At 41.3% G+C, this 20,331-nt stretch overlaps 1 protein-coding gene across 1 annotated transcript in view; it reads left to right on the forward strand.

Moving 5' to 3' along the window:
* Nucleotides 1–20,331, forward strand: part of ptpn23a (protein tyrosine phosphatase, non-receptor type 23, a) — a 90,309-nt gene that overhangs the window by 24,986 nt on the left and 44,992 nt on the right. Inside the window, exons 5-11 of the mRNA XM_072570035.1 lie at nt 5,117–5,166; nt 5,285–5,416; nt 8,387–8,467; nt 9,546–9,677; nt 14,391–14,438; nt 14,579–14,635; nt 19,598–19,656. Coding sequence (XP_072426136.1) covers nt 5,117–5,166; nt 5,285–5,416; nt 8,387–8,467; nt 9,546–9,677; nt 14,391–14,438; nt 14,579–14,635; nt 19,598–19,656 — 559 coding nt within the window. The remainder of the gene's footprint in view (nt 1–5,116; nt 5,167–5,284; nt 5,417–8,386; nt 8,468–9,545; nt 9,678–14,390; nt 14,439–14,578; nt 14,636–19,597; nt 19,657–20,331) is intronic.

Consider the following 20,331-nt stretch of genomic DNA (forward strand, 5'->3'; position numbering starts at 1 on the left):
CTACAAACTTAGCAACTTAGCAACTTAGTTTCTTCGTCCAGGTTGTTAAAATATAATGTGAATAGCTATTTGGTCTCAACACTGTAGAATTCCATTTCTCACTGGCTGTCATCCTGAAAAAGACCCCTTAATCCCCATTCTCTTCCTTCTGCTGGTCAGTCAACTCTCCTTCCATACCAATATCTTGCCCTTAACACCATGGGCTGCTTATTTAGCAGCCTCCTTGTCAAAGGCCTTCTGAAACTGCAGATAGATCACATCCATGGCCGTCATGGAGTCATACAGATATATAGCACAGAAACAGACTCTTCAGTCCAACTTGTCCATGTTGACCAGATATCCTAAACTAATCCAGTCCCATTTGCCAACACTTGGTCCACGTTCCTCCAAATCCTTCCGATTTATATACCCACCCAGATGCCTTTTAAATATTGTAATTGTACCAGCCTCCTCCATTTTCTCTGGCAGTTCATTCTGTACATACACCATCCTCTGCATGAAAAAGTTGCCCCTTAGGGACCTTTTTTAAATTTTTCCCTCTCAACCTAACCTATGCCCTCTAGTTCTGGATTCTCCACCCCAGGAAAAATACCTTATCCATGCCCCTCATGATTTTGTAAACCTCTGTAAGGTCACCCCTCAGCCTCCAACACTCCAGGGAAAACAGTCCCAACCTATTCAGCCTCTCCCTATTGTTCAAACCCTCCAATCATGGCAACATCCTTGTAAACCCTTTCAACATCTTTCTGTAAGGAGGGAGACCAGAATTGCACACCATGTTCCAAAAATGGCCGAACCAATGTTCTGTACAGCCACCACATGACTTCCCAACTCCTATACTTGGTGCTCAGACCAATAATGGAAAGTATACTAAATGCTGCCTTCATTATCCTATCTATGTGCAACTCCACTTTCCAGGAACAATGAACCTGCACGTCAAGGTCTCTTTGTTCAGCAGCACTCCCCAGGACCTTACCATTAAGTTTATAAGTCCTGCCCTGATTTGGCTTTCCTTTGTCTATTTTGCTCATTACCACTTCCAAAGAATTCTAACAGATTTGACAGGTATAACGTGGACAAAGTCGTGCTGACTCCACCCTATTTAAGCATGCACTTCTAAGTACTCTGCAAACCCATCCTTAGTAATGGACTCTGAAATCTGACAAATGATCGAGGTCAGCCTAACTGGCCTGGAATCTCTCTCCTTCTGCCACCCTCCCTTCTTAAACAGGAGTGTTGCATTAGCTTTAACACTGGTTGTCTTTAAAGGCCTGTTTTTAACCCATATATCCTATGCACTTTTATCCTTGATCCTAATAAAAATGATTAATGCTGATTAAGTAAAGATGGTGGCATAGTGATCATATGTTGGGGTATTCACCATGCTCTAGGGCTGTGGTTTCAAACTTTAAGCACAAGATCACTTTTTGAATTTAAATGCAACCCAGTATCATCATAAAAGAAAATATCGACTAAGCAGTTTATTTTTAGTGGTACATAAAACTAAAACCAAGTATGTATAATTATTCATTTTTGTCATCATCTCATCAAGTCTGTGTGATATCAGTGACTGCATATTATCTGCCTTGAGGCCTGAGGTGCAGTTTGAGACTACTGGTCATATATAGTATGCCAAATTGCTGTCTGTGAAATGGGTGTGATTCTTGGATTTTGGAGTTGTGCAGCCAAAGTAAGCTTTCATTTTAAAAGCTGGTCTTGTATTCTATTTGCAAGTCCCCAAACATCAGAGCCTCTTGATCTGACTTTCAGCTCAAATCTTTTTTGTTATCCACTAGTGGGGCATGGATGTCACTGGCTGGCTCGCATTTATTGCCCATCCCTCATTTCCCTTGAGGTGGTGGTGAGCTTATTGAACTGCTGCAGTTGACCCACAATGTCCTTAAGGAGGGGAATTCCAGGATTTTGATCCAACGACAGTGAAGGAACAAAAATATCTTTCCAAGTTAACATGATGAGTTGCTTGGAGGGGAACTTGTAGATGATGTTCCATGCTGCTTCCTTCCAGATGGAAGTGGTTGTACATTTGGAATCTTTAGTGAATTTCAGCTATATACACTGCTGCTACAGAGGGAGTGAGTGTGGTGCCAATCAAGCGGACTGCTTTGTCCTGGATGGTGTCAAGTTTGAGTGTTATTGAAGCTTTAGCCATCTAGGCAAGTGAGTAGTATTCCATCGCACTCCTGACTTTATCTTATGGATGATGGATAAGCTTTAGGAAATCAGGAGGTGTGTGACTTGCTGCACTGTTCCTGGTCTCTTGCTCTTGTAGCTACTGTGTTTGTGATTAGTCTCGTTGAGTTTCTGGTCAGTGGTAATCCTGAGGATGTTGATAGTGGAGGGGAAGGGTTTAGGGGGGTGGGGAGGTGGTGTTCAGTGATGATAACGGCATTGAATGTCAGGGGATAGTGGTTAGATTGTCTATTATTGGAGATGGTCATTGCCTGTGTATTTGTGTGGTTATTGTTATTTGTCAGTCCAAGCCTGCATATTGCTCACATCTTATTGCAATTTAAACTGTTTCGTCTGCTTCAGTATCTGAGGAATTGTGCATGGTGCTGAATTGTACTTATCTCCATTTCACCTTCACTACTTTGAAAATCAAACACTTAGATGGGTTGGCTACCAAATTCCATCACGTTGAAGGTATGGATTTGAGACAAACTTTTTTTTTCATAATATCAAACACTAAGTGATATTTCCTAGATTGCTATTTCTATTTATTCTTTATTCTTGAATTCTTTGAATAAAATTTCAGTGGCCACAGTCATTGCTCCTTCAATTACTTAAGCACCTGTGAATGATTTCTTGTGTTTTGCCAGAAAATGGCAACCACAAAATGATGCCTTGCTGATCGTTGCTGGTTTAGAAGAAATTTGCTCTTGAGCTTTCAAAACAGCCTTCAGCTCATCAATTTTTTTGTATGAGGGGAAAATAATTCTTGAAATTACTGTGCACCATTGAGTGGTATTGTACCAAGTTCCTTTTTTTTACTTAACAATATACTTCTGTGACATATGAGGCAAAAGTTCTTAGAACGTGAACAGAAATTCATTTTCCGATTCCACATGGAAATTGTACATTTTTGTTTCATTGTTAGATGTTCCAAATTCATCACTCATCATAACTGTTTCACCTTATAGTTTGTGAAATCTCTCTGCCATTGGCCATGCTGCAAGTTACCTTTGGATCTATGCCTCTGGAACATCCAGAATGGTTTTGGTACCTTTCAAATGTGGAAGTGTTAGAAGTTCACATCTGTGGTTACAATTTGTTTCCAGGGCTCGGGGTCAGCTTGTATTGCAAAGGAAATTGGATGTGAGGTACGGCAGCATTTCTTATAATTTTATTTTGACCTGCACAGATTGATTAGATAAGCAGCTGAAGGAAAATGAAAAATGTCAGGTCTACAGGGAGCAGGCAGGACTGGGACTTTAGCTGAGCTGTTCTTGCAGAGAATCGATATGGGCATGATAGGTTGAATAGCCTTCTATGTTTCTAGTACTATAATATACTGGCTTCACACATGTTCCTGTTATATGCCTTATTCATTTGCTGATCACCATGAAATGTAGCCTGCCATGATAGTCTATCTAGACCAAACTGAAATACGTTACAACAAACTAGTAAAACCTGTTAGCAGTATGTACTTTGCTGTAGCTGCACAGCTTCCAGAAGCGGAAGTCATGGTGATTGATATGCACGTGGTGAGACAACATGGTGAGACCAACTGTCAGAGAACAAGGCCTGAGCTCAAGATCCACTATTGGAGACTCTTTGATTAACCGCTCCATCGTAATTTACATATTGGAGGTCACAGCTGTAGGAAAACGTAGCCTAAATCCACAGCTGAGGGTATTTAACTTTGGTTGTTAAATCTAGAATATAAAGAAAAACTCAACAACCAGAACAACTAATGTTGATCTTTACCAAAACCCGTCTGTTCATTAATGCCCTTAATATCCCGATCTAGTCTTGTGACATGTAACCTCAGAGCCATAGCAACTAGGCTCTGAAATGGCTTAGCATAAAGCTCAGTACGAAAGCAAATTAATAATGGCAGTAAAGGTTTGTCTTGCCAAGAATGCCTGCATCTCATGAGAATAAAAAGAAATTAGACCTCCATAAAGCAAGTAACTTGGTGAGTCTTCATGCTCAAACCTTTTATGGATGTAGGTTTGCTCGCTGAGCTGGAAGTAACATCTTCAGTGGGCCTCTGGACAAAATACTGTTGATAATTCCTGCTTTCTGTTTATGTTTACATTTCTTTGGGTTGGTGATGTCATTTCTGGTTCTTTTTCCAGGGGGTGGTAGATGGTAGTCCTTGCATGGTATTTTGTAAAAACATTAGTTTTGCTTGTTAACAAACACTACATTGGACAAACAGGCAGAAAACTAGCCACCTGGATACATGAACATCAACTAGCCACAAAACGACATGACCCTCTCTCATTAGTATCCTTACATACAGATGAGGAAGGACATCACTTCGACTGGGACAACACATCCATTCTAGGACAAGCCAAACAGAGACATGCACGAAAATTCCTAGAAGCATAGCATTCCAACCGGAACTCTATTAACAAACACATAGATTTAGACCCCATATACCACCCCCTGAGAAAAAGAACAGGAAATGGTATTACAGGAAATGATGTCACCACAGGAAATGGCATCACCAACCCAAAGATATAAATAGAAAGCAGGAATTATCAATGGTGCTTCGCCCGGAGGCCCACTGAAGATTTTACCTAGTATGATGACGAAACATCTGGAAATGATCTTGTATCTCAGCGAGCAAACCTACATCCAGAACCTCAAACTGAGCTACAAATCTTCTCAACTCACTCAAACCTTTTATTTTGAAGAAAAGTTAATTATATTTTGTTATTGAGCCTGATGTAGCTCTTTTCAGATTCTAAGTTGAGCCATTCTATGATTTCTTAATGGAATTTCTTAATACTGAATTTGGATAGTTTTATACTTCTGTCGCAGATATGCTCTAGCATGGTCAACTAGATTCATTTCATATTGGACTGGCAGAACCAACCTTTGCATGATGGAATGTTGAACTTGTGATACTTTGTTTGTCTCCCAGGAGCCCTTCACTCAATGCTTGGAGCTGTGGATAATAGAGTGACTGAAGAGGTGGGTAATAAATATAGTAAAGTTAACTGCAAAGTGAGCAATTTTTAAAATTTTATCTTTTAGTTATGCCTTGTTTGTAGACATGCCCAGTAATTAAATTTCTGTTACTTCTTTCCAGGGCATGAAAGTTTCCTGTACACACTTTCAGTGTTCAGCAGGGGCTTTTTCTTTCTTACGGGATCACTTCAGTCACTCTTACAGTGTAGACATGAGTCACCAAATCCTCAACCTTAACATCAACCTCATGCTGGTAAGGACAAGACTTGAGATTAGGTCAAAAGATTTGTAAATGCATATTTTGCTGTGGTCTCCATTGTTTAACTGTTCACGCAAACTGTTCAGGACTGAGCCATACAGTCCTGATGTGGAAACCTTATTTCTTATACTGTATTGTGCAAGCTCATCTTGTTTGGCTTTGATAGAAATCCAGCTGGATTTATTGATTTTGATTCCTTTCCCATACTATACCAGATAAACTATTTTTATGTTCTCCCCTAAGATTACTCTTGCACACTGTTTTCTTAATCAATCCCTTTGAATACATTTTGCTGAATTTGAAACCGTTCCCACTGTCTGGTCTGTTTTTTTTTTAATGACCATTTTGTATGCCTCTTCCTTGGACCTAATAATATCTCTAATTTCTCCCATAGGCCATGGCTCAGCTTCCTTTCCCATTATCTCCAGATAGGAATGGACAATTATTGAAGTTCCTTGAATGTTTGTCATTGCCTTTCCATTGTCATCTCTTTTAAATAGCATCCCCAATGTGTCCTAATCAACTCATGACTCACGCCATTGTAATTTCTTTGATTTAGATTCAGGGCCTTATTTTCTGAATCAACTATTCTTCCATCTTAATGAGCAATTCTACCTGTGCTTGCTCATCCCCAATACGCCCCTCAACTGGATTGCCAATTATTCTTTTCTTGTTACACAATATCCAGTTTAGAATGGCCTGTTTTTGAGGTGTTTCCTCAATGTATTGGTTCTGAAAATCATCCTGTGTACTATCAGGAATTCCTCCTCTGTGGTATTGATGCTAATTTGATTTGCCCAATCTGTACTCAAAGTCATCCATAATTACAGATTGTCTGGGTTTCTTACTACCTGTGTATTATTATATATACCCCTATAGTTTGGGGTTTGTGTACAGCTGACACTAATGACCTAGTAGTAATCCTGAGGTCACTGCATGTTGAAGTCCTCCGTTTCAACTTCCTGATTTTCTATGTTCTGCTTATAGGACTACTTTTTTTTAAAAACTTAAGTCATTTGTACCATGACCACTGACTGTTCACCGTCTTGGCAGTATGTATTGTAGCCACTCAGAGAGCCTTGACCCTGCTACTAGGGTAGTAACGTACCAGCTTTGGAGTCTTGTTTGTGGTCATAACAATGCCTGTTTATTCCCTTTCCAATCAAATTTCATTTAATTATTGCATTCCCACATTTCTAATTCCTCCCTTGTGCAGCAGAGCCAACCATAGTGAATGAGTTTGGCTGCTGCTTTCCCTTGCGTGGTCATTTCCTCAGCATTCTATCTAATTTACAGGGAAATAGCACGAGATGTTCTTCTACTGCCTGCCAGGTCCTCTTGCTTTACCTGGTAGTTACCTATTGCCTTCCTACCAATGGAGTCTTAGCCTGTGGTACACTTGATATCTGCTACTTTCTGCCTTACTGATGCTCTATAGTATCCTCGGCTGTCACTCCATTTCTGAACCCAGGCTTCAAGGAGCTGTAGATAGAGACTTCCTGCATGCATGCTGGCCATGGGCACTGGAACTATACTGGATTTACCTCGCAGAGCAGGGAGAGCACATCATGACTTTGAGCTCCCCATCATGACTTACTATTTAAACTTAACCTTTTAGAAGATGCTGAATATCAAATAATGTCAAATTATTGAGGGCCTTTACTCTGTGGTCATCGTTACTTAGAATGCTCTTAACTACAAAAAAAAAAGTAGCACCCCTTTTCTTCTATGCTGCATTCCACTGTGCTCCAAATTCTCTAAGACGCACCCTCATTTCTGGCTGTCCCTCACTCAGGATATGCTTTCTCCTAACTGCTCATGTGAAGCTTACTCCTGTCAATTGAGCCAAAGGTGGGTGCCTAGAAGCTTGGTACTCAGGTAATTTTCTAGGAGAAGGTGATATGTAGAGAGGTAAAGGTGGAATTCAAGAATGTGGGACCACTTGTGGTCAGGTGAAGGAACTAGAAATATGTAAGGCAGAATCAGAGGAGAGAACATGGTTATACCTTTGCAGAAACTTGGAGAAAACGAATGGTACAACAGTTGATTAGTTGAGGGGCAAAGATGAGAAAGTAGCTATGGAGATGAAAGAAGCATGCTTTGTGATGGAGGCTGTACAGAGCTGACACTTGTTTGGATGTTGATTACAAACTGTTTCTATGCAAGGACATAGGGACTGGAGTAGACTATTCGGGCCCTCAAGGTTTCCCTGCATCTCAAAAATCATGACTGATCTACCTAGATGCCATAGTCCTCAACTTTCCTAAATTTAGAAACATAACCTTATTTTTAAAAATATTTTGATTTAACTTCCACAACACACTCTGGTAGAGAATTCCTGATAATCGCTATCGTCTGGGAAAGGAAATTCTCTTGCAATGCAGTTTTAAATGAGTATCCCTTTTTAGTCCTGAACTATGTTGTCTTGGTTTGTGATTCAACCATTAATAGAAGCATCATCTTGACATGTATCCTGTCAAGAACTCTCAGAAGTCTGTAGATTTTAATAGCACTCTCGTCATGCTGCTAAACTCTAATGAATAAAGGCATAACCTGATCTTGATACTAACCACTTCATCCCAGGAATCAGCCTAGTGAATCTCTTAAATGGCTAGAGAAGGCATTAGAGGCAGATTTATGTAATGATATGGAGGGTTTCTTTCTTGTAATATATTAATACTGGGCTTAAGCAACCTTTTGAAGTTTGACAAGGAGACTTTCACTGATAGCAATTGCATGCCTGTCTAGTGTGTTTGAAAATACAGTGTATGTGCTTTTGCAGTACATATTATTTAAGAGGCATGGCATTAATTAAATAAATTAAACTGCATTCCCAAATGACGGTCCTCGTTATTGACTGTGCTGTTATTTGAATAAAAGACATTATTGGCACCTGCAATGTTTTCTGTAAAAGTATATGCTCTATTATGGTGATCATACTTGTCTTATGTTTTATTATTTTAGGGACAGGCTCAGGAGTGTCTGTTGGAAAAATCTATGCTAGATAACAGAAAAAGTTTTTTAGTAGCAAGAATCAGTGCCCAGGTGAGTTTATGCAACATTGTGCTTTTAATAATCGATGATTTATTGCCTGTTTGTATCTTCCCGAAAGATTTTAAACGGGGAAAGTTGCTCTCTTCCCAGAGTTAAGAGAGCACAAAACAATGAATGAAAAGGATTTTAGAAACATAAATTTCAGTTGTCTTGTATCGAAGTTTGCTTACCTGAATCTTAAATCTGTTTCCTTCTCATCCCAAGCAAAAATCTCTTGCTTCAAAAGTTTGTATACCAATCACACAATTCTTTTTTGACCACATTTATTTTTAACAATTGATTACTTTAGAAAGTAAATTTAAGATCTTTTATTGATCTTCACTCCTTTATGGGAATGGATCAAAGAAATCTTTTAATCTGGTTTCAAGGGAGGCCAACTTTGATTCTTAAGGTAAATTGTCATCGCTTCCCATCTTTTGATTTACAGATCTATCTTTTGTAAATTGTCCCTGGCACCTTTCTCATTTGAATTTTTAAAATTTTATAATTGTATTATCAAGTAAGCTGCCTGCTTCTACATTTTTGCAGTTAATTTATTGACTGTAATGTATTTTGGTCTATTTTCCAGTCAAAATTGATTCCTTATAAACGAGACCTGAAGCTCTTTGTGTCACCTTTTTTTTAACTTTAATCAGTTATATGGAAATATGACCAAAACTGTACATAGGCCCCAAATGTTGGATATTATCTTTTGTCCGACTGTTGTACTCTAGATGTATACAAATTCCTATTAATCTTGCTAACATAACGCCCTGATAATATGAGAAGCAAGTATATTTTTGTTCTAATTTTGAGAAGGGAACTGCCCTTTACTCTTCTCCAAGTTGACTTTTATTAGCTGGTTTTTCTGCACAACTTCCTTTTGTGATTAAATTGAAAACTGTTTCTAGCACCTTTCATGTAGACTTAAAGAAGCAAAAAAATGTCAACCCTGGGTATATTTGCTCCTGACTTTGTTTGATTTTATTCTTGTCGAAATTTCGTTAGTTTGAAATTCAAGTCAGGGAGAAAAATGCGTATTGATGAAACGATGATTGGAAGAGATGTTGATAGTTTGCCTTGTTGCTAGGTGGTCGATTATTATAAGGAAGCTTGTCGTGCCCTGGAAAACTCAGAGACTGCTTCACTTATTGGGAAATTTCAGAAAGACTGGAAGAAGCTGGTACAAATGAAGATTTATTACTATGCTGCGGTTGCACATGTAAGTAGCATCATGTGAAAAGTATGAAACATTGAATTTTGATCTAGTGTTTTCCAAGAATACACTTTTTCCTTCTGACCATTCCTCTAAGTTTTCTCTTTAACTTTTCCTGTAAGACCTGCTCCTTGTTTATAAATGACTATTACTCTGTACTTTGCATGTACCATTTCTAGAAGAAAAAGCCTAAACATGAAAATTGTTGAACTATTCTGTCATGAAGGACACCTTGTTCAAGCCTAACTTTTGAATGTATATATCGCAAACTTTTCAGTCTATATGCGCTATTAATGCTTTAACTACCGGGACAATTGGCTGAACTTAAAGCATTAATTTGATTGAATATCCTCAAATTTCTATAAAATATCTAACAAGTAGCTTGTGTCCCTCTGTTACAGTAGCTATTTCATTGAAACTAATATAATTTCCATATTTGGCAGGGGCACAAAGCGTGCAGTAGATGCCATGGCAATTTGTTTGATTATCTTCCTGAATTCAGCCTAAACTTAACACGTTGCAAATTCATCTTTCTGACTGTAAGGTTTCTTAATGAAATTAGTGTCACCCCAACTATTGGCTTGCATTCAAACTTTAACTGCCTTTAAGTCAGTTCAAGTCAATACAGTTCATTCTGAACTGACAATATTGCTTCAATTTTGCAAGAATGGCTGACTTAGCAAGGAAGAAATATCCATCCTGATGAATTGTATACGCTTAAATCTTAACCTAAATAAGAATGAGTGGATGCTGACATGGTTGGGAATTTAACTAGCTGCTTGGTTAGTACCTGTCCAGGAGGGTATTTCCAGGACAAATTAGCCAGACTTGCTTGTGGCAAATTGAAGTAGTTCAGACTGGAAAAGAGTTGCTGCCTTCAGCACAGAGGTTTGTAGCTTTCTGGCACCTGTAAGACCATACAACATAGAAACACTTTGGGCTATAGGATCTTTGGGCAGGAGAGGGAGGGTGTGAAAGAGCAAGTGATATAACGTTATCAGTTAAAGGGTCAGTTACTGCACTAGGAGGAAGATGGTCAAATGAGGCTTTGTGAGTAGAGCTTAGGTATAAAATGGAGATAGTCACCTTATTAGGAGTATATTATAGGCCCTCAAACAGTCAATGAGCAATAGAGGAACAGATATGTGTACAATTCCCTGAGATGTACCAAAAAAATAAGGTAATTACATCAAGCATTGTCAACTTCCCCAACATTACTTGGCATAATCAAAGGGTTTAGGCTAATTTCTTGAAATATATTCAGAAGAACTTTTTATAATCCACATATAGATGATCTTATAGATGGGTTGGTGCAATGCTGGACCTACTTCTGGAGAATGAATTTGGGACAGGTGGCAGTAGGGAGCATTTGAATAATGACTAGAACACCATACATTTTAAGTGTGTTATGGAAAAAGATTTTTTGATCTGCAAAAGAGGTTTTAGATGAGGAAAGAAGGATTTTATTAAAATAAGGCAGGGGTTCATAGTGCCTTGACAGTGGAGATGCAAGTAGATAGGATAGTGAAGGCGGCTTGGTATGCTTGCTTTTATTGGTCAGTGAATTTATTATGAGTTGGAAGATCGTGTTGCGGCTCTACAGGACATTGGTTAGATCACTATTAGCAAACTGCATGCCAAAGGTCTCCCTGTTGTAGGAAGAATATTGTGAAACTTGAAAGGGTTCAGAAAAGATTTACAAAAATGTTGCCAGAGTTGGAGAGTTTTAGCTGTAGGGAGAGGCTGAATAGGCTGGGGTAATTTTTCCTGGAGTATCAGAGTCTGGAGAGGTGACCTTTATAGAGGTTTATGGGACATGGAGGGGCATGGTTAGGGTAAATAGACAATGTTTTTTCCCCAGGATGGGAGAGCCCAAAACTAGAGGGCATGGGTTTAAGGTGGAAAAATGTAAAAGGGCCTACGGGTCAACTTTTTCATGCAGAAGGTGGTGCATGTATGGAATGAGCTGCCAGAGGAGGTGGTGGAGGCTGATATAATCACAACAATTAAAAGGCATCTGGGTGGACCGAGGAGTCTTTCTGTGCTGCATATCTTTGACTCTATCTGACCAAAGTAGACTACGAATAGCTCCTTCTGGGTAAATCTATGGCAGATTGGTGAGAAGTATTCAAATAAGATTGGGTAGAGTACATGCCTGACACGTTCCTTTAGAGTAAAGTGTAGGAACAACAAGTTCAGATATCCCTGGATGTCAGTGGATATTCAGTAATGCATATAAATGAAACACAGATACAAGCTAGCAAATCAATGGAGACCCCAGTGGAGTATCGAAAGTACAGGGGGAACTTAAAGCAATTTAGAGAGCAGAGCTTGAAAAAATACTGGTGAGCAAGACTGAAATCCCAAGATATTCCACAAACAAATCAGACGAAAGAGAATAACCAGGGAAAGAGTAAGGCCTGTTAGGGACCAAGAGAGAAACCGGAGTGTGAAACCAGAGGATACTGAGAGACTGTTAAACATTGACCTTCCTTTTGAGAGAAGGAAGAAGTAGGTATGGAATTCGAGAAAGTAATCTTTTGAGCAGTTTGATATTGGGAATGAGGAGACATTGATGGTTTAGGCGAGTGTAAAAGTGAACAAACCCTCAAGTGTAGAAGAGGTAAATCCTAAGCAGCTGTGGGAGACAAGGGAGAAAATCATCAGGACCCTGTCCCAAATTTTGATTTATTCTCTGGATCAGGGGAGGTGCCAGAAGACTGGAGAACAGCTAATGTGGTTCTATTTTTCAAGAAGTCTGAGAAAGATAAGTGAGAAAATTACAAAGCAGAGAGTCACCTCAGTGGTAGGGAAACTATTAAAAAAACTTCTGAAGGAGAGAATTAATCTCCATTTAGAGAGGCAATGTTGATAATGATAGTCAGCATGGCTTTGTCAGAGAAAGTCATATTTAACCAGTGTGATTGAATTTTTCAAGGGGGTTTACATGTATGTAGAATGAGGGTAATGCAATAGTAGTGTATGTAGATTTACAAGGTCCCACATGGGAGACTGATACAGAAGGTTTTAAAGCATCTTGGTGAGTTGGATCCAAAATTAGCTTAGTGGTAGGAAATGGAGGGTGATGGTAGAAGTTTCCTTCCCTTTTTAAATCTGTTATTGTATTGGTAGTTTTCTGATACTCTGAATTCTTGAAAAATTGATTAGTGGTGCATCCATTATCTCTCTAGCTACTTTAATATCTTAAGATGCATTTCATCAAGTTTAGGTGCCTTAAGTCTTTAGCCTCATTAGGCTCTTTGCAAGAGGGGAAAATAAATCTGTGGCTTTGATTCTAAAGAGATGAGAATATATTTCCAATAAAAGCTATGCCACTGGAAATGGCTGAGATTGAGGTTAGGGGTGGCACGGTGGTTAGCACGGCGGCTTCACAGCGCCAGGGACCTGGGTTCAATTCCCGCTTCACGCAACTGCCTGTGTGAGGTTTGCACATTCTCCCCGTATCTGCGTGGGTTTCCTCTGGGTGCTCTGGTTTCCTCCCACAGTCCAAAACAAATGTGCACGTTAGGTGAATTGGCCATGTTAAATTGTCCGTAGTGTTAGGTGAAGGGGTACATGTAGGGGAATGGGTCTGGGTGGGTTGCTCTTCAGAGGGTCAATGTGGACTTGTTGGGCCGAAGGGCCTGTTTCCACACTGTAAGTAATCTAATCTGAAGTGTTAAAGAGTCAGACATTCGTAAATTGGAATCTCCCTGTTGGCTTTCTGCATTCTGAGGAGAAATAAGTAGAGGTTTTTATGCATTTCTCTTACTTGCTGAATTTCTCTGTCCATTGTAGCCTTAGTTAATCTGTATGCCTTTTATCTATTTCTCGCTCTCTCTCGCTCTCTCTCGCTCTCTCTCGCTCTCTCTCGCTCTCTCTCGCTCTCTCTCGCTCTCTCTCGCTCTCTCTCGCTCTCTCTCGCTCTCTCTCGCTCTCTCTCGCTCTCTCTCGCTCTCTCTCGCTCTCTCTCGCTCTCTCTCGCTCTCTCTCGCTCTCTCTCGCTCTCTCTCGCTCTCTCTCGCTCTCTCTCGCTCTCTCTCGCTCTCTCTCGCTCTCTCTCGCTCTCTCTCGCTCTCTCTCGCTCTCTCTCGCTCTCTCTCGCTCTCTCTCGCTCTCTCTCGCTCTCTCTCGCTCTCTCTCGCTCTCTCTCGCTCTCTCTCGCTCTCTCTCGCTCTCTCTCGCTCTCTCTCGCTCTCTCTCGCTCTCTCTCGCTCTCTCTCGCTCTCTCTCGCTCTCTCTCGCTCTCTCTCGCTCTCTCTCGCTCTCTCTCGCTCTCTCTCGCTCTCTCTCGCTCTCTCTCGCTCTCTCTCGCTCTCTCTCGCTCTCTCTCGCTCTCTCTCGCTCTCTCTCGCTCTCTCTCGCTCTCTCTCGCTCTCTCTCGCTCTCTCTCGCTCTCTCTCGCTCTCTCTCTCTTCCTCCAAACACACGGAAGTTATTCGTGCATGGCCTATCCAATATATTGAAGGTAGTAGCAAGACTAATGCACTGCAAAAACCTTTATGTTGGGCAACTGAAAATTGTGTGGCACAAACCATGCATTTCAGCTGTGATGTTGAGAAAAATCTCCAACCACAAAGAAGGCATAAATTTAAGTGATTAGTAGGATATTTTTATAGCTCACAGCAGTTCTGACAATCATTCTCTCTGCTTAGTAGTTGGGGTTTTCCAGCTCTTCCTGCCAACCTCAACACTTTTTTTCTGTTTTCTTTATCACAGCTTCATATGGGTAAGCAATCAGAAGAACAGCAGAAGTATGGAGAAAGAGTGAGTAGGAAATATTTTTCATTGTTCATCATACCTCGGTGTGTGAACGGAGTCTGCTGTCGAATTGAAATTAATGTATTTGTCCACCTGTTTAGATGCAGTGTGATTTTAAGATTGTGGATTTTGTTTTTTCTCTGCAGCTTGCTTACTTTCAAAGCTCATTGGATAAATTAAATGAAGCCGTCAAATATGCAAAGGTGAGCTTTGAGTCATTTCTTTTCAGCAGATAAATGTTTGCATATAAAATGTTGCCATTGCATGATGTTGAGAAAACGTGCACTAATTATTCAAGTATCTCCTGGAGTCACAGAAGTCTGCAGCACAGAGAAAGGTCCTTTGGCCATTGAGTTAGTGCTGGTCAAAAACAGGCAACTATCTATTTTAGTGAAATTTTCCAGCATTTGACCCATAACCTTATATGCCTACGCATCCCTAGTACACATCTAAATACTACTGAAATGTTATGAGGGTTTCTGCCTCTACCAGCCTAATAGGCCATGTGTTCCAGATTGTCACTATCCTCTGGGTGGAAAAAAGTTTTTCCCCTCACTCCTCTAAATCATCTGCCCTTTTGTTTAAAGATATGTCAGCAGCCAGTGATCTTTCCATTTAAGGGGAAAAGTTTTTCCTCTCTACCTTATCTATGTCTCTTATCATTTTATTCATTTCAATCATGTCCCATCTCAGTCACTTCTGCTCTTAAAAAAACAATCCCATTGTATCCAAACTCCCCAGCTCGGGCAACATCCTGGTAAATCTCCTCTGCACTCTCCAGTGCTGTCACATCACTTCTTTAGTATATATTTCAGAACTGCATGCAGGTGAGGGATGCCATGGTCGTCCCTGCTGATTACACTTGCAGGAAGTGCACCCATCTCCAGCACCTCCAAGACCGTGTTAGGAGCTGGAGTTGGATGAACTTAGGATCATTTGGGAGGCAGAGGGGGTCATAGATCGGAGCTTTAGGGAAGTAGTGACTCCAAAGATTGCAGACAGATGGGTGACAGTGAGGGGGACTGAAAAGAAGCAGCCAGTGCAGGGGCCCCCTGTGGCCGTTCCCCTCAAGAACAAGTATACCGTTTTGGATACTTGTGGGGTGGACGACTTACCAGGGGTAAGCAATGGGGTTCAAGCCTCTGGCACGGAGTCTGTCCCCGTTGCTCAGAAGGGAAGGGTGGAGAAGACCAGAGCAATAGTTATTGGGGACTCGATAGTTCGGGGCACAGATAGGCGGTTTTGTGGGGGCGAGAGAGACTCGCGTTTGGTATGTTGCCTCCCAGGTGCAAGGGTACATGACGTCTTTGATTGTGTTTTCTGGGTCCTCAAGGGGGAGGGGGAGCAGCCCGAAGTTGTGGTCCACATTGGCACCAATGACATAGGTAGGAGGAGGGCTGAGGATGTTAGGCAGGCTTTCAGGGAGCTAGGTTGGAAGCTCAGAGTTAGAACAAACAGAGTTGTCTCTGGTTTGTTACCCGTGCCACGTGATAGAGAGTCGAAGAATAGGGAGAGAGAACAGTTAAATGCATGGCTACAGGGATGGTGCAGGAGGGAGGGATTCCGGTATCTGGATAAGTGGGGTTCATTCTGGGGAAGGTGGGACCTCTATAAACAGGATGGTCTACACCTAAACCTGAGGGGCACCAGTATCCTTGGTTGGGGGGGGGGGGGGGGGGTGTTTAAACTAACTCTGCAGGGGCATGGGAACATAGACTGTGGCTTTAGGGTGCAGGACCTGGAGTGTAGGGATGTTAGGAACATGGCATCAATCTCAAAGGATGGTGCCTGTAAACAGGAAAGTGGCTTGAAGTGTGTATACTTCAATGCAAGAAGTATACGAAATAAGGTAGGTGAACTTGCAGCGTGGGTTGGTACCTGGGATTTCGATGTTGTGGCTATTAGAGACATGGGTAGAACAGGGACAGGATTGGCTGTTGCAGGTTCCAGGGTTTAAATGTTTTAGTAGGGTCAGAGGTGACGGTAAAAGAGGGGGAGGTGTGGCATTGCTTGTCAAAGATAGTATTACTGCAGTGGAAAGGACGATGGATGAAGACTTGCCATCTGAGGTAGTTTGGGCTGAGGTTAGAAATAGGAAAGGTGAGTGTTAGGAGTTTTCTACAGGCCTCTTAATAGTCCTAGAGATGTAGAAGAAAGGATTGCGAGGATGATTCGGGAGAAGAGTGAAAGTAATAGGGTGGTTGTTATGGGGGTCTTTAACTTTCCTGATATTGACTAGGAAAGCTATAGCTCGAGTTTGTTAGATGGGTCAGTGTTTGTCCAATATGTACAGGAGAGTTTCCTGACACAATATGTAGACAGGCCAACAAGAGGTGAGGCCATACTGGATTTGGTTCTGGGCAATGAACCAGGCCAGGTGTTAGAATTGGAGGTAGGTGAGCACTTTGGGGACAGTGACCACAATTAGGTGACTTTTACTCTAGTGATGGAGAAGGATAAGTGTGTACTGCAGGGCAACAGTTATAGCTGGGGGCAGGGAAATTATGATGCGGTGAGGCACGACTTAGGATGCGTGGCTTGGAAAAGTAGGCTTCAAGGCAAGGGCACAATTGATATGTGGAGCTTGTTCAAGGAGCAACTATTGAGTGTCCTTGATAAATATGTACCTGTCAGGCAGGGAGGAAAGGGTCGTGTGAGGGAGCCGTGGTTTAATAAGGAATTGGAATCCCTTGTTAAAAGGAAGAGGGCGGCCTATGTAAAGATGAGGCGTGAAGGTTCAATTGGGGCGATTGAGAGTTATAAGGTAGCCAGGAAGGATCTGGAGAGAGAGAGGTAAGAGCAGCAAGGAGGGGATATGAAAAGACCTTAGTTGGTAGGATTAGGGAAAACCCAAAGGTTTTCTATAGGTATGTCAGGAATAAAAGAATGACTAGGGTAGGAATAGGTCCAGTCAAGGATAGTAGTGGGAAGTTGCGTGTGGAGGCTGAAGAGATTGGGGAGACACTGAATGAATACTTTTCGTCAGTATTCACTCAGGAACAGGACGTTGTTGCCGATGTGAATACTGAGTCATAATTAATTAGAATGGACGGCTTTGAGCTATGTAGGGAAGAGGTGTTGGAAATTCTGGAAAGGGTGAAAATAGATAAGTCCCCTGGGCCTGATGGCATTTATCCTAGGATTCTCTGGGAAGCAAGGGAGGAGATTGCAGAGCCATTGGCCTTGATTTTTATGTCCTCGTTGTCTACAGGAATAGTGCCAGAAGACTGGAGGATAGCAAATGTGGTTCCCTTGTTCAAGAAGGGGAGTAGGGATAACCCTAGTAACTATAGGCCGGTGAGCCTCACTTCTGTTGTGGGAAAAGTCTTAGAGAGAATTGTAAGGGATAGGATTTATGAACATCTGGATAGAAATAATGTGATCAAGGATAGTCAGCATGGTTTTGTGAAGGGCAGGTCATGCCTCAAAAAAATTATTGAATTCTTTGAGAAGGTGACTAAGGAGGTGGATGAGGGTAAAGCAGTAGATGTGGTGTATATGGATATTAGTAAGGCATTTGATAAGGTTCCCCATGGTAGGCTACTGCAAAAAATATGGAGGTATGGCATTGAGGGTGAGTTGGAGGTTTGGATTAGGAATTGGCTGGCTGGAAGAAGACACAGGGTAGTAGTTGATGGTAAAGGTTTATCTTGGAGTGCAGTTACTAGTGGTGTTCCGCAAGGATCTGTTTTGGGACCATTGCTGTTTGTCATTTTTATAAATGACCTGGAGGAGGGGCTAGAAGGTTGGGTGAGCAAGTTTGCGGATGATACGAAAGCCAGTGGAGTTGTTGACAGTGAGGAAGGATGTGTCAGGTTACAGCGGGATATAGATAAGCTGCAGAGCTGGGCAGAAAGGTGGCAAATTGAGTTTAATGTGGGTAAGTGTGAGGTAATTCACTTTGGTATGAGGAACAACAAGGTGGGGTACTGGGCTAATGGTCGGATACTTGGTAGTGTGGATGAGCAGAGGGATCTTGGTGTCCATGTACACAGATCTCTGAAAGTTGCCACCCAGGTAAATAGTGCGGTGAAGGTGGCATATGGCATAGCGGCTTTATTGGTAGAGGAATTGAGTTCCGGAATCCTGAGGTCATGCTGCAGTTGTATAAGACTCTGGTGTGGCCGTATCTGGAGTATTGTGTGCAGTTTTGGTCGCCATACTATAGGAAGGATGTGGAGGCACTGGAACGGGTGCAGAGGAGGTTTACCAGGATGTTGCCTGGTATGGTAGGAAGATCGTATGAGGAAAGGCTGAGGTACTTGGGGCTGTTTTCATTGGAGAAAAGAAGGTTTAGGGGTGACTTAATAGAGGTGTACAAGATGATTAGGGGTTTTGATAGGGTTGACCATGAGAACCTTTTTCCATGTATGGAGTCAGCTATTACGAGGGGGCATAGCTTTAAATTAAGGGGTGGTAGGTATAGGACAGATGTTAGGGGTAGATTCTTTACTCAGCGAGTCGTGAGTTCATGGAATGCCCTGCCAGTAGCAGTGGTGGACTCTCCCTCTTTATGGTCATTTAAACGGGCATTGGATAGGCATATGGAGGATGGTGGGCTTGGATCAGTGCAACATCGAGGGCCAAAGGGCCTGTACTGCGCTGTTATGTTCTATGTTCTACTCTAGCTTTGGCCTAACCAATGTTTTATACAGTTATAGTGTAAGCCTACCTTTTTCTCTTTATCCAATCTGTGTATGAGTCAGTATTTACTTTTCCAGCTAGCTCTGCATGATGAACAATCTGGATCTGTTGCCTTCCACTTATTAATAAAAGTAATTAATATAGATTTTAAAATGTTGAGATCCCAGCACTGATGCTTGTGTTGTATCATTACTAACAGTCTGCAAACTTGAAAGTGCCCCATTTATACCCACTCTGTTTACTGTCTTTAATAATCCTCTTCTCATAATACTTCAGTACCTGACTCCACAACCCCTTCTTTATTGCCTATTAATCTTTTGTGTGGCATTTTATTGAATACCTTTTGAGAATCCAGATATACTACATTGTGGTTCCCAAATATCTACCATACAGGCTGTACTCAAAAAAAAATCTCAATTTGTCAACAGCATAGAAGGTAGGAGTGGAAGAAAGTGCCAACTCTTACCAATGTGTGAAATATCTGGTGCAAAAGCAAATTGTGGACTCACTTTGTGTTTTAGGGCCAACCTGAGACAGTTCAAGAAGCACTACGATTTACTATGGATGTAATTGGAGGAAAGTAAGTAATTTAACATTTACAGTCATAACATGGTTAGTGTTGAAGGAGGCCATTCAATCTCTCAACAAGAGCAATTCACTCAGACCCACTGTTTTTTTTCCCTGTAGCCAGGCATATACCCACGTGTCTCCACACAAGCTATTTCTGATCCTATTTCATCTCAACACCGTATCTTTCAATTCCTTTTTCACTAGTGCTTAACTTCCCCTTAAAAGCATCCATATTAGTTGTCTCTCACATTCCAAGTTGTATCAAGGTATCCAGTCTCATCACTTTGAGTAACTAGCAGCCAGTGTTGAGCTATATTACCTGACCATGTGAAGCAGCAACTTACAAAACCATGAGTCAACGCAGCGATTGAATTGACATACCAGTCAACGTGTGCTGATCCTCAGAGCAGCTGCATAGCTATACTCTGAGTGAATGCTGGTGTTGAGGGCTCCTAGGTTAATAGTTAAACAATTAGAGTGCAGTTCTGTCAATTCTAACACAACTTGCCTTACTTACAATGTCAGAACAGTATTCATTTTTATCTGACATTACCATTTCACAAATCGGCTGTTCACTTGCGTTCTGAGGACGCTTGTTAATTTAATGTCACCTACTGCCAAATTGAGGCATTTTATTTATGTTGTCTACAGTTGGCATTGAAGTCCAGGTTACAAATCTGAATTG

The sequence above is a fragment of the Chiloscyllium punctatum genome, chromosome 5 (genome assembly GCF_047496795.1).
Source record: "Chiloscyllium punctatum isolate Juve2018m chromosome 5, sChiPun1.3, whole genome shotgun sequence".
Lineage (NCBI taxonomy): Eukaryota > Metazoa > Chordata > Chondrichthyes > Orectolobiformes > Hemiscylliidae > Chiloscyllium > Chiloscyllium punctatum.